The 14967-nt window shown below is 38.8% G+C and overlaps 2 protein-coding genes across 2 annotated transcripts in view; one reads left to right on the plus strand and one right to left on the minus strand.

Moving 5' to 3' along the window:
- Nucleotides 1-1220: 1220 nt before the first annotated feature.
- Nucleotides 1221-11230, minus strand: NDUFAB1 (NADH dehydrogenase 1, alpha/beta subcomplex subunit 1 ndufab1/ACP; the record flags this gene model as incomplete). Its single annotated transcript, XM_012940228.3, has 3 exons — nucleotides 10593-11230; nucleotides 10471-10558; nucleotides 1221-1321 (listed from the first exon to the last, which is right to left on the minus strand). Exons 1-3 carry the CDS (start codon nucleotides 10824-10826, stop codon nucleotides 1221-1223), a joined length of 423 nt encoding a protein of 140 aa, XP_012795682.2. The 5' UTR covers nucleotides 10827-11230.
- A 2041-nt stretch (nucleotides 11231-13271) lies between these two features.
- Nucleotides 13272-14967, plus strand: part of MS3_00002610 (uncharacterized protein) — a 42203-nt gene continuing 40507 nt past the window's right edge. The window contains exon 1 of the mRNA XM_051210210.1: nucleotides 13272-13358. The gene's annotated coding sequence lies outside the window, so the exon portion shown is untranslated. The remainder of the gene's footprint in view (nucleotides 13359-14967) is intronic.

The following is a 14967-nucleotide window of genomic DNA, read 5'->3' on the forward strand; positions in this document are numbered from 1 at the left end:
TTCTAGCATTGTTGCTTAGTGCTACCAAAAGACTGCATTCTATCAGCGTCTTCACCAAACAGGACTATATCATCTGCGTATTCTAAGTCGATAAGTGGACCTCCTGGAAGGAGATCAATACCCGAGAATTCAGTAGACAAGAATGTTATTCCCATCAATAGGTCTATGATGAAGCTAAACAAAAATGGAGAAAGTGGACAGCCTTGACGGACACTTGAGGTTGCAAAATCAGATGACAGTTCGCCATAAGCTCTGACTCGACTAGTAGTGTTCGAGTAAAGAGCCTTCACAACGTTTATGTACTTCTGAGGTACGCCTTTCAATAACAGACAGTGCCACAGAATCTCGCAGTCTACCGAGTCAAATGCTGCTTTTAAGTCAAGAAAGACCACCATTGTCGGACGCCGATAAGTATGCCTATGTTCTAGAACCTGACGAAGCTTATCAATTAACTTGAGAACGATAATTAATGATTCCGAACCACCACGCATTTATAGAATGTTCAAAGTTGTGTCATGTCTATCAATAATTCATAGAGGCCTTCAGGTCTATTCATTGCTCCCAGTTTAGACAATGCGATGCACTTTCGTAGTAATATATCCTCAAAACCTTGATACAGGGTAGGATCGATTAACAAGGCATTGAGTATTCGTAGTCAGTAGTTTTACTCGTATTTTATCAATCCCTTCAACAGGTTGAAGAGATATCGAGTTGGGAAAGCTGAAGCCTTCGTGTAACATAGACATGAGTTTCTTAAAAAATGTGTTACCTGGCAAGATTGGGTATTAATCCCAATGGCTGGCAAAATACAAAATGAGTTCCAGAAAGTTGTGTTCTCTCCAAATTTGTTTTTAATACAGGTTCATTCACCTAATCACGACAAAGCGTATGTTAACTATAACTTTGTTTCATATCCATATTTGAAAAAAAATCATCATTACGCGCAACGAATGTTGAAACAGTATTTTTAAAGTTAACATAACCAAACTACTGATTTCCCTTATACATTTAAATTTATGTTACTATGAAACAACTTCAACTGAAGACCTAGTGATATAATATGACAAGGTTCTGGAGAAAGATAGCGATATTCTTCTATGAGCTCAAGCACCCTTCATAAATTGAAAAGTAAAGTGTTCAGGAGAACAATATCTACAATAACATATGGTCTAGAATGTTTTTAGTAGTAATTAGAAGTGTTTTAATATTTCACCAGTATCTTAATTTGAAGGTTCTGCTCTTTTAATTGAATGATACACATGTTCCACAATATCACGGGGTGTGTGCAATTTTTCGGCGTCCACATCACTTATTTCAAACCCTGGAAAAAATTTAAGGCACAAAATAGGTGAGATACAGATAGACTGACAATGTAAAAAACAATAGACGAACTTAACTAGGGAAAATGAGTTATAAAAAACAATATAGGTAGTATAAACTTGATAAACTAAACTACGTAGAATGTTCCGAACAGTACTGGTAGATTATAAAAAGTAACACGTGAATTTACTTGCTGGGAATATTTGCTTCGTAGGCTATTTATTTATTTACTTATCAGAGCACATAATCATCGGTATAAGAGAGCACCAAACACATATGCACCACACAATAACAATGAGAATGTGAAGAGATAGAGAATGTACAGTGCGTATTATAAGAAGAATAACAACAACAAACAGTGTACGAGAATGAAATATTAATGGGAGAGGCAGTCCAGTTAGCAAAAATACAACCAGTAAGAAAGTTACACTCATTTTTTATGGAGAAAGTTACAGCAGAATCAACAATGGCTTTTATTATGAGCCATATCTGATGATATCTAAAGCCACTGTATTGCACCATCCCTAGGAACCCAACCAGGGAGTCATGGAGGACCAACGGAAGCCATTCCCGAACAGTTTTCTCTCATACCACGATACCATGCCATAAACTGACCACTCCTCCGTTTTTTTCAACCGGTCCTAGTGTCGGCAAATAATGCACGACGTGGAATTTTCTGGGACGACATTCGTAGAACATGTCCAAGCCACCGAAGTCGGTGTTTCGAGATGGTGACACCAATTGCATTGTCGTCTCTGTGCCCGAACACACAACGCCGAAACTCTGCATTACTGACATGGTGTTGCCACTAGATGTCAGCAATCCTTCGGAGACAGCGATGATCGAACACAGAGAGTCGTCGAACACCCTCAACTCGGAGAGGCCAGGTTTCACAAGCATAGAGCAAAACTGCTCTCACCGACGCGTTGTAGATCCGAACTTTTACAGCCAGATTGGCATGAGCCGCTCTGGCTTTCACTATACGTGCATTGATCTCATCACTCACGCCACCACCAGCACTTATGCAGCTACCTAGATACACGAACTTCTCGACTACTTTTATCTGCTCATCATCCAGGGTGAGTAGAGGATTAGAATCCTGCCAGTCTTGTAGAAGCACTTTGCACTTCGAAGATGCGAAGCACATACTATACCTACGGACACTGATTGCCAGCTGATTAGGTGTGGATTGCATGGCTTGAGCATTATCGCACAGTAAGGCAATATCATCCGCATACTCAAGGTCGAGAAGTCTTTCTCCAGGCAACAGATCCACACCGGTATTACTTACATCCATCAGAGCTGTTTCCAGAATGTCATCGATGGCTTAGAATAGAGGCTAGTTGTAACCCTGTCGAGATTTTCTTTTAATTTCTTTATAAAAGTGAGAGGGACTTCTGTGATTGAAAGGTTCCTTTCTGGTTATGTTTTTCATAACAAAACTGCATCGCCCATTATTTTTTACTCATTAACTTAGTTCAACTTATTTATTATTTTGAGACTCCTTTCTCGCTCCTCACAATTTCATTTACCTATTTGTGTGGCCAATATATATTTTGGTGCCCCTTTGTATCAATATTTGTGTTTAAATAAATACAATATAAGGGCTGGAAAGATGTGAATTTGATTCGATAGAAATTTTTAACACATTATATGACCACCTGAGCATAAATTAAGAGCGAAGGGAAGAAATTTTCACACCATGTTTAGTTTAGATAGTCAGTCAGTCAGTAACGACGTAGAACTTCGTACGTACGTACATCAGTTCGAGTTGCCACACCACATTAGCGCAGAGATGCAGTGGTCGATTCAAATCCCGTAGTGCTAGATGTAGTAAAATTATAAGCTGTAATCAGAAAAATTAGGGTTTCAAGGTGTTATTCAAGGAGTATAATCCAGTGAAATAAATTTAAGAAGAGCAAAAATAAGGGACATAAAGAATTCAGAGGATTAGAATTTGGGAGAACACAAAGAGTCGATGCACCTGCGCCATTGCAAACGATTTTGAGCCATGCCATTCAGGGTCTCTAACCATCGGTTGCTATCATCTCGCGGTCCCCAACCAGGTAGTCTACACCTACCAACATGACTCAGTCCACTTGTCAGTGACTTCATGGACTTGTGCCATGTTTTGGTCTGGCCTTAGTGTAGATAACAAGTTCGTCAAATAAAAATAGGCAAATGGTAACCATAGAGATGCTAGTTAACTGACACTTAGAAACCTCAAATATTTTAATTAGAAAAGAGTTTTGTGTGCCACATAGTTTACGAATACAGAAAATATTAGAATGGATCAAAAAGGTGCGATAAGTTGTTTAAAATCTAGAATAATTGTGGATGAGTCCATATGACAGTAATCTAAATTACAAATTTACCACTTGGTATCATAGGACATTTTTCGTTTAAAACATTTAAGCAGTCCTTTAAATGTGGAGAACCATTTGGGAAACTCGGTTCGAATGTGGTGAGTATATTCAAAATTTTACTGGGAAAAAAAGACAAAAATGAGGCTGGGGTACAAAGTCAGACTCATAAGCTAATGGGAAACCAGTGCTAATAAGTTTTACGCGTAAACACGTCCTATAAATTGTAACATGCCCAAGTATTGAGACATTTTTGACACTTTCACGCATAAAATAGATGACGAGTTCTAGCAAATTGAATGAAATGAAGTTTTTTGGTTGTCTGGATGTTAAAGTGGAGTAAGAATGCAACAAAATTAGCATTTTTTAGGAATAATTCTGTAAAAAGTTGCGAAAATTATGTCGAATTAATGTAAAACATGGGAGAAAATAGTTGCTAGTGCTATTATGTAGTTTTTATTCCGAATTTCAGATAAATCTCTACATTCTGCTAGGAACTTGAATTTTGTTATATGCATATGAGGTCAGCAGTCGTCATATTAATATGGATAACAATTATATTTAAGTTTTAGACAAAACAAACAAACACGATAACGCGCAATGCGCATAAGTGCCTTAGTAGTTAGGGTTATTCTGATCAACATAGTATGCTAGATCTAAACAAAAACTTTAAAATGAAAGACAACACAAATCATTTACTAACTACTTTTTCAAACTAGAAATATAATTAAGTGGGATTGTTTGACTTTATCAACCTATTGTAACTTTAACATCAAAGATATTTTACAGACATCTTCAAGCATAGAAGTTTTTCGATCTGCAGTATACTGACGGCAGCACAATATTGCTCAAATTGCATCAGCTCGACTGGTGTTTATTTACCATGTACTAATCACGTGTACGAATACCTTATAACACTTAAATAAATGAAAGTCTATATTTCTGAAGGAGTGAATTTGATTTAAGTAAAAAAAATTCAGGTGGAGGTTTATGGAAATCTAAGCTTTGATACCATCAGTGTCTCCGAAATTCCAAGAGTTAATTGGGTCAACGAGGTCAGTTATAATAGTATATTTAACAGTTATGTTTAGTCATCAACATCTCTGTAGCATTTGCTCATATTTGACACCAATAACACCTGATTGCCCCCAAATGCCCTGGTATGGTCGGGAGTGGGAAAAGTTCGATTTCCCTCTCGAAATGCTCTCGCATGGCCACGCGTATACAGCCTCTGTCAGGAAAGTCCTACTCACTGACTTATCGTGGCGGGGGTGTTGTTTACGAAATTGAGAGGACGAAAAGCGAATGTCCGGCGCTTTAACCGGATTCCAAACCAATGGTGCATATGGGCTCCTGTATCCGGCGGGAACAAATAGCGTATGAACCAGTCGTTGGTCACCGGCTACCATGGGACAGCATCTCCTCACGATGCTCCACTGCCTTGTGGGTCAGACCTTTAGGTCAAAGGCTCGGGGTGTGGCCCCCTAAGAAAACCACCTGCTTCGGTTTGGGCACCCGGGCAGTAACACAGCCCACACACACATATCGAATAATATTTGTGTGGCGCATATGTATTTGGTGCCTCATTGTACTCTCTATATCTATGGAAACTACTTTTCTCGCTTTGAATAACAACCAAACGATTCACATTATCATTATTATTACCACTATTATTGATATTATTATTCCTTACGTCATTTATTCTCTTTTATTCCCACTCTATGTATCCTTATTTTTCGACTTATACAGCAGCTCGTCTATGGTGGAAATTCGACTCTATCTAAACGTTCTCGAGTCACTGACTGGTTGAAAATTGTATGCTACCACCAAATACGAATACTGAAGCAGTTTTTCTGAAACCACATGCAGCATTCAAACTGGCTGCCTTCAACGTTCGCACACTTATGCAGGTCGGACAGCAGACAGAGCTAGATATGTCTTTGGAAAGTCTTAATATCGACGTTTATTGTCTATCCGAGACCCGTATTCAAGACTCCGGTGAAGTACTACAAATTCGATCTCCATCTATCGCTTCAAAAAGCTTGTTTTACGTGCGTTTATCCGGGGACCCTATCGCATCTTCGTCTGGTCTTGCTGGCGTTGGTGTCGCACTAAGCGCTAGAGCTGAGGCAGCACTAATCGATCGGATCCCCATCAAGAGTCGGTTTCGTGCTGTTAGATTAGAAAGTTCCGTCAAAGTGAAAAGAAATCGGCGTGAGAAACGATGTCTTTTCGTCATCTCCACCTATGCTCCGACAGATTGCAGCCCAGATGCAATCAAGGATGAATTGTACCACTAGTTATCTGTTCTTCTCCAGAAAGTGCGTTCGACAGGTATTGTAGTACTAGACGGACACTTGAATGCTCAGGTCGGCCGTCTAGGCACAGAAGAGAGTCGTTTAGGTGGCCGATGGCGACTTATCGGTCACAGGACCGTTTGCTGCGACTGTGCACAGACCACAACCTGTTTCTGGCTAGCACAGTCATCGCCGATGTGCCACTTGGCGTCCTCCCCTTGCATCTCAAGCCTGGACTCAGATTGATCACATCGCGGTCAGCTACCGCTGGCGTAGTTGTGTACAAGACTGCCGCTCCTTTTGGAGTACCTATCTGGACTCTGATCATGCCCTGGTGTGCGCCAATCTTACCTTACTTTTCAGTGGCCAACGAAGTGATCACCACCAAAGGATTGATGTTAGCAAGTTGGTTGCAACTTCATGAAAATGGCGCTTCGAGAAACGTCCCGCTTATAAGCACTGGGTTTCTTCTGGTTCCTTACAACTCATTGAAGCCCGTCGGTCTGCTCCGGGTGACCGTGAGTTTGACAATAAACGAAGGATGTTACGTAATGAAATCGGGCAAAGCTTGTGTAAGGACCGAGAAGCTTGGTGGTTGGAGCGTGCTAATGAGCTGGTAGCAGCAGCTGCATCTTTATTATTATTATTATTTGAACACACAAATATTGGCATAAAATATATATGCGCCACACAAAACAACGAGAATTTGAAAAGAAAAAAAAGGTGAGGAGCGTAAAAAAGACCAATAACGAACAGATTAGTGTAGGGTAGTGTAATAATAATAATGGGGAAACAGCAAGAAGTCTGTTATGAGCGAAACAATCTGTGAGGATGACGGGATGCCAACCACTAACATCCATCGACGTCTTGGACGATGGGCAGAATTCTTCGAAGGGCAGTTCAACTGGACTGCTGCTCCGGCAACATCGGTCGGACTTTCCTGCCCTCCATGGCCGGTGACGACTGATCCACCAAATGAGGCGGAAGTCCGCAAGGAACTCCAACTCCTGGAGCGTTACAAATCACCGGGCCAAGATGATTCACCTCCGGCGCTTCAACCAGATGGTGGTGACTTTCTGGCTAAGGAACTGACGACGTTGTTTACAAAGGTTTAGGAGCTAGAGAGTGTACCAACGTCATGGAATGAGTCGATAGTTGTCCATATCTTTAAAAAGGGATCACGTCGTTCCTGTAACAATTATCGGGGGATAAGTTTACTTCCGATTGTGTCCAAGCTGTCGGTTTCCGTCATACTTCGTAGGTTGTTCAAAACTCGAGAAAGATTGACTCGCGAGGAGCAGGCTGGTTTTCATTCTGGTCGAGGATGTATTGATCATATATTCACTCTCCGCCAAATGTTAGAACACCGTCATACTTATCAAAGACTAACAATCGTAGTGTTTCTTGACATTAGGGCTGCCTTCGATTCGTTGGATAGGACTGTTCACTGGGATTGTCTGTTGAAGAAGTTTGGTAAAATCTTAAAGGCCTTATATCCAAACACCTCAGGCAGAGTGAGGGCATACAACCACCTCTCTCCATTGTTCCATTCGAGCAGTGAGGTTAGGCAGGGTTGCCCAATCTCACCATTCCTCTTCAACTTTGCCATCGATGACATTCTAGAAACAGCTCTGATGAATGTAAGTAATACCGGTGTGGATCTGTTGCCTGGAGAAAGACTTCTCGACCTTGAGTATGCGGATGATATTGCCTTACTGTGCGATAATGCTCAAGCCATGCAATCCACACCTAATCAGCTGGCAATCAGTGTCCGTAGGTATAGTATGTGCTTCGCATCTTCGAAGTGCAAAGTGCTTCTACAAGACTGGCAGGATTCTAATCCTCTACTCACCCTGGATGATGAGCAGATAAAAGTAGTCGAGAAGTTCGTGTATCTAGGTAGCTGCATAAGTGCTGGTGGTGGCGTGAGTGATGAGATCAATGCACGTATAGTGAAAGCCAGAGCGGCTCATGCCAATCTGGCTGTAAAAGTTCGGATCTACAACGCGTCGGTGAGAGCAGTTTTGCTCTATGCTTGTGAAACCTGGCCTCTCCGAGTTGAGGGTGTTCGACGACTCTCTGTGTTCGATCATCGCTGTCTCCGAAGGATTGCTGACATCTAGTGGCAACACCATGTCAGTAATGCAGAGTTTCGGCGTTGTGTGTTCGGGCACAGAGACGACAATGCAATTGGTGTCACCATCTCGAAACACCGACTTCGGTGGCTTGGACATGTTCTACGAATGTCGTCCCAGAAAATTCCACGTCGTGCATTATTTGCCGACACTAGGACCGGTTGAAAAAAACGGAGGAGTGGTCAGTTTATGGCATGGTATCGTGGTATGAGAGAAAACTGTTCGGGAATGGCTTCTGTTGGTCCTCCATGACTCCCTGGCTGGGGTCCTAGGGATGGTGCTACACAGTGGCTAGAGACGTTATCAGATATTGCTCAGAATAGAAGCCAGTGGCGATCCTGCTGTAACCTTCTTTTACTTTCTTCATAAAAAATGGTTGTGTCTTCCTTAACTGAAAGATTTCTTTTGATTGTACCTTTCCGTTCCCCCCATTATTATTACACTACCTTACACTAATCTGTTCGTTATTGTTCTTTTTTCAGCGCTCCTTACCTTCTTTTTTCTCTCTTCGAATTCTCATTGTTTTGTGTGGCGCATATATATTTTGTGCCCTCTTGTACTAATATTTATGTGTTCAAATAAATAAATAAATAACATAATAGGCTATTATCGTACATAAATTACAGAACAAGGACGCAGCATTGGATTCCCAACCTAATTACGAAAGGGAGTGTATCTCAAATGATAGAGAATGATCAGGAGAAAGCAGGTGTTATGGCAAAATATTTCGAGACAGTATTCACTCAGGAGCTTCTTCTAGATGAAGAAATAAACCTAAAAACAAAGCCGACAAACTGTCTGTTTACCGTGGACTTCGATCGAGACGATGTGCTTAAAGCCATTAGCACTTTAGACACGGAAAAGCCAACAAGATCGAATGAACTACACCCCCAAAATCTTGAGAAAAATTACAGCCCCACTAACTGTGATATTCAATATATAACTTGGCCAAGGTGAGTTACCTGCAAACTGAAAGATGTAATCGTCAATCCAATACAAAAAAGGATCAAGCTACAGACCTGTCTGTTTCACCAGTGTGAATAGTCAAAAAGGCCATAATTATATTCGTGGAAACCAACAACTTGTTGAACAGCAAACAACGCGGTTTCAGAAAAAGTTTATCTTGCACAATAAATCTTTTTGTAGCAAGGGAGCAACGGATAGAGGCTCTAGACAACAAAAAATCAGTGGATGTTGTCTACAAAAACTTCAGCAAAGCGTTTGATAAGGTACCAACAAAAATACTGCTCTTGAAGCTGGGAAATCTAGGCATTGCGGACCTCTCTGAAAATGGGTTAAGGATTTCCTAGTAGGTCGTGGACAAAAAGTAAGAATAAATTCCAAAAGCTCCACATGGAAACTAGTACTTAGTGGAGTACCGCGAGGCTGCCCTACATCCTCTAATTTTTATACTGCATGTAAATGAAATCCCAAGAATAGTTGAGTCCCCAATGGTACTATACGCCGAAGACGTAAAAATATCAGGAGACACAGATGCATGCGTACTTCAGACAAATTTAAATATTGTGACTAGCTGGTCTAAAAAGTGGCCGATACACTTTAATGCGCCCAAGTGTGCTTTGATAAAGTACAAAGATATAGCATAGGGGAAGTGCCTGTACCCGTAGTCTGGTCTCACAAGGATCTTGGGGTGACAGTAAACCATGATCTTTAGACCACGGACCATTGCCGGGAGGTTGCAGCAAAGAGGTTTAGAACCCTATGAACTTTCAGTTGGACATTCACCATGTTAGATACTAATATGTTTACTACAGTATACACAATCGTAGTGAGGACTAAACCTGAGAATTGAGTTCAGTCTGCAAGCTTCCGTTCTAAAGGTGACTCGGATATACAGGAAAACGTGAAGAGAGCAGCTACCAGTACAATTCCAGAACACTGGAGTTTAACATACAACGAGCGGCTTAAAAAGCTAGACTTTTCTACTCTGTCCTACAGCAGATTAAGTGATCTGATTTTGATGCATATAATACTAAAAAATGATTTCGGACCTCATATATCCTCTCTCTTTCTTCTCATAGTATTTGTACATCTCAGAGGACATAGCAAGCGAATATGAGAAGCAAGAACGAACAAAATATCCGTAGCATACATGTTTCACACCTTTTACCCGTAGCAATGGTGTCCGAACCTTTAATTGACTCATTTAGGTAAAGACTAGACACTTACAGGAGCATACTAGAAAAGGAACGACATAGGCAGTAGGCCTTCTGTCCTGACTGCACAAGTGTGAATACCGGCGGATGTTAAGACTAAGGACACCCGAGAAACGACAATATTCCAAATCTCCGTTTGCATGAGAAACAACACATTTTGTAGATTTAAAGAACTTACGGAATTCATTTTCGATTTCCATAATTACTTCTATGTGGTCCAGACTATCAAGACCGAGATCTTTGATAAACGAAGAATCAAGCGTGAGCTGCATGTAGTGTTAAATAAATATGCACAAGAACCTTATCGGACTGAATTTTATCGAACGCAGAACAGACAGCTAAAACTTTACTTTCCACTTCAGGTTTAGAGAGCAGAATTTTTATCGACCGTGTTTGAGCTAGACATGGGTATGCAAGTGGTTGATTTCCAAAAATTTTATTGGGTACAGATAAAGTGTGCAGGATATTTCGCGGTAATACGTATCTTTGGAATCCTGATCTCCAAACAGCAGAGGTGAAGCACCAGGCGCTCATGTTTGGAATTGCGCTCTAAAAGACCCACTCTAAAAACACACCATTATTTCATTTATCTAAAGGTTCTAATAATTTTTAACTTAAATTTAATAAGACCACACAGTTATGCCTTCAAAAGGTATTTAAGTGATTACTAGAGTGTGAAGTTGTACCTTAACCAAGTGTTCAAAGAAAGATGTTATGCATAATAATATTATTTACAAAGATTTTTGGAGCTTCATACAGCGATTATACACCTAAATGTCTTGGTTTTGTAGTCGACTGTCCTCTTTTTCTACCATATATTTGAATATTGCGTTGTATATTCAATTACTCATTGAAATGGTATCATAGTAACAAGTGGGGATAATATTTCAAACTTGTGAAAGTGAGATGAATCTTGCACATTCGAAAACTCTCATACCAACACAAGAACATGAAGCTAAGGTACAGAGCCTTGCTTGGTCTCCAAATAACAAGAAAATAGCCGTATGCACTAGTGATCGATTGGTAATTATTTTTGATGAGAATGGAGAGCGTCGTACACGTTTTTCTACAAAACCTTCTGATTCAAAAAATGATGGAAATTTATTTCAAGTACGAGGCATAGCATTTTCTCATGATTCTATCAAACTTGCTATTGCACAGTCAGACAACATAATATTTGTGTACAAAATTGGAGAGTCGTGGGATGAGAAAGTAGTAATTTGCAATAAATTTCCACAAAAGTGTCCCGTAACATGTATTGCATGGCCTGTAAATCAACCCATTATTTGTGGCCTTGCTGATGGTAAGGTTAGGGCTGCGAACACACGTACAAATAAATCATCCACCATATATAATGCTGACTCTTATGTTGTTTCAATTTCAGCGAATATTTCGGGCAAAGGATTTATTTCTGGGCATGCAGATGGGAAAATAATTCGATATTTTTTTGATGATGATGGTTCAGGTGACGCTCAAGGGAAACTTACGACTCACCCAACAGCCCCGTATGCTTTAGCATGGGCTGGTTCCACAATTCTAGCTGCTGGCTGTGATAAACGTATCTATGTCTATAACAGAGAGGGAAAGCTTGTACAGCAACTCGATTACAGCAAAGATGAAAGTGAAAAGGAATTTACTATTGCGTCATGCAACCCTAGTGGACATGTCGTTGCATTCGGAAGCTTTAACCGCATTCGTGTGCTCTCATGGAGCCCTCGTAAAGGTAGATGGGATGAATGTAAGTTAAAAGAAATAAAAAATTTGTACACTATAACGGCTATTGCCTGGAAGCAAGACGGTTCAAAATTGGTTGTTGGGACCTATTGTGGTGGGGTTGACATATTTGACTGTTGTGTGAAAAAGAAATTATACAAGAAAATTTTTGAATTAAATTATGTTGGACCAAGTCAAGTTATTGTAAGAAACTTGAAATCCGATGACACAATTGTTCTTCAGTCGAAATTCGGCTACGAAATCGATGATGTAAAAGTAATGGGTAAAAATCGATACTTGGTCACACATACATCAAATACACTGATACTTGGTGATCTTCGTGAGAATCAGTTAAGTGAAGTTCCATGGAGTAGAAAGAACCCCAAGGAGCGCTTCTATTTTGGTTATGACAAATTTTGCATAATATTTGGTTCTGGTGAATTGTATGTGGTTGAATATGGAGTTAATGAAATATTAGGCTCAGTTAGAACTGAATTTACCACTCCGTTTCTAATAAGTGTTCGAGTGAACGAACGAAAGTCCAGCAATAATTGTACATGTAAAAAAATTGCCTATATGTTAGATCTGAAGACAATAGCTATTTTCGATTTTATAACAGGGTCAAATGTTGCACACGTTTCTCATGATAGAAAAATTGATTGGATTGAATTAAATGAAACTGGACAAAAGCTACTTTTTCGAGACAAGAAGCTTCAACTTATTCTATTCGATATAGAAACAGGTGTAAAAGTTATGCTACTTAACTTTTGCTATTATGTACAGTGGGTTCCTCAGAGTGATGTCATAATTGCTCAGTCCAAAGATAGTCTTTGCATTTGGTACAACACTGAATCGACTGACAGAATGACATCAATCCCATTGAGAGGTGGAGATATCACAGATGTCGTGCGTCAGAATGGCAGGACTGAAGTTTTAATAAATGAAGGTGTGAACTCTGTTGCTTATGCTTTGGACGACAGTCGTATTGAATTTGGTACTGCAATGGATGATGGAGACCTCGAAAGAGCAGTTTCATTTTTGGAAAGCCTAGATGTAACACCTGAAACAAAATCTATGTGGACTAAACTAGGATTTGCCTCTTTAAAAACGGGAAATTTACTGATTTCAGAACAGTCCTTTGCTTCTTTAGGTTGTGTGAGCAAGTCACGATATTTGCGGCAAACTCGAAACCTATTAATGGAAAACAAATTATCCAAGTCGAATGTTCAGGCATGCATTGCTATCCTTGAGAAAGACTTTCGAGCAGCCGAGAACATATTTTTATCACAAAATTCTATTGAAGATGTCGTAAAATTATACAAGGATCTACTTAAATGGGATGATGCTATTGAGGTCAGTTTAACACTTAATGGTTATTTTGCAAGTGTTGTTTGTTAAAATATACTAGTAAATATCAGAATGTTCACAAAAGCAAGATCATAAAGTTACTTATCATTAAATCATATTTAAATATTCTGAGGGCATAAGAAATAAAGTTATTTTTGGTTTGTAATTTCTAGTAAAATTGCTTTTAAATAACTAAACAATTATGTTGCACCAAAACTGGTCACTTAAATAAAAAATTGCTTCTGAAATTGAGAATTGAATTCCTCTTTCCTATACCTTTTATGATTGTGTATAGGCATTTTATAGATTAAAATTTTATTTGTGACAATGAATATCAAAATGAAACATTGTTAGTGATTATTTTGTGCCTGTCATTACTTTACGTGTTCATAAATTATCATAAAAATAACAGTTATCTGAGCATATACAAGTGCATTTTATAGTGATACAACGCTAATAAGCATATAATCTTTTCTGAAATGTAAGTTTCCAATCTTACCTATGTGTAGTTTTTATTAAGTAATCTAATAATTTCCCTAAAAATACCCGAGCTTCTAATTTTAGGGAAATTTTGGGGAAATCCCCAAAGTCAACTGACCTTGACCAAAGTTAAAGGGGGATTTTTGGGGAATTTCCCCAGGTCTGGGGAAATTTTGTAGTTTTTGTGCCGTTTTCCCTAAATTTCTCCAGAATTTCCCCAAAATGTGCCAAATTTTCCCGAAAATTGGGAGCTCGGGTACTTGTTTCGTTTTAATTATAACTTTTACATAGATTAACTAGTGTGACTTTAAAAAATATATTCAACGGTTGTTAACCATGAAATCAGGGATAGGTTGAGTCAATCTTTTGTTCGGAAAATATTACATACTACGTTTACTATTATTATTATGACAATGATATTACCAATATATGGATAACCAATATATGGATTACCAATATGTGAATTCCAAAAGCTTCATTAAAATGCATAAAAGTTTTGAATAACGAACTAAATTCATAAGAAAAAGAAGAAAAAATAATAACGTTTTTGTAATTAGTAGAAACACTTCTGATGTCGGATATTTCATATTGATTAATAAGTTATTTATACGTAGTCTGAGATTTTCAACACATATATGTTTGGCATGAACTTGTTGTGTTGGTTAAAAGTTTTTCAAAATTTTCGTTCATTCAAACTGATCTCCATACATTTACGTTTTGTTGATAATGTTTTATTATAGAAATTCTAGTTACCATACAGGGAACTTTAGTAAATTGCTACCTAATGTTTGTCACTTTGTTTAGAAAATAAATTGGCAGTAATTAAAGTTAACCAAGTCAATTCTTGATGGGTTATTTGTTTTAGTCATATAAGTTCTTTTATAACTTAAATAGTTTTACTAAAATTAGAAAATAGAATTGAATTCTAAAGTACACGAAATGTCTAAAACATCATTTCTGTGGCATTGAGCATTTCAAAAAATATTTAATTAGTCAAACGTGACGTAGAATTTAGGACCTATGTAAATCGGTTTAAGTTTCCATACACCATAAACACAAAGAAATGAAGTTGTCAGAGCGAATTTTAGGCTTTTAGAGTGAGTAACAGTAATATTGGTGATGAAAGATATCAGGT

Source organism: Schistosoma haematobium, chromosome ZW (assembly GCF_000699445.3).
Source record: "Schistosoma haematobium chromosome ZW, whole genome shotgun sequence".
NCBI classification, from domain to species: Eukaryota; Metazoa; Platyhelminthes; class Trematoda; order Strigeidida; family Schistosomatidae; genus Schistosoma; species Schistosoma haematobium.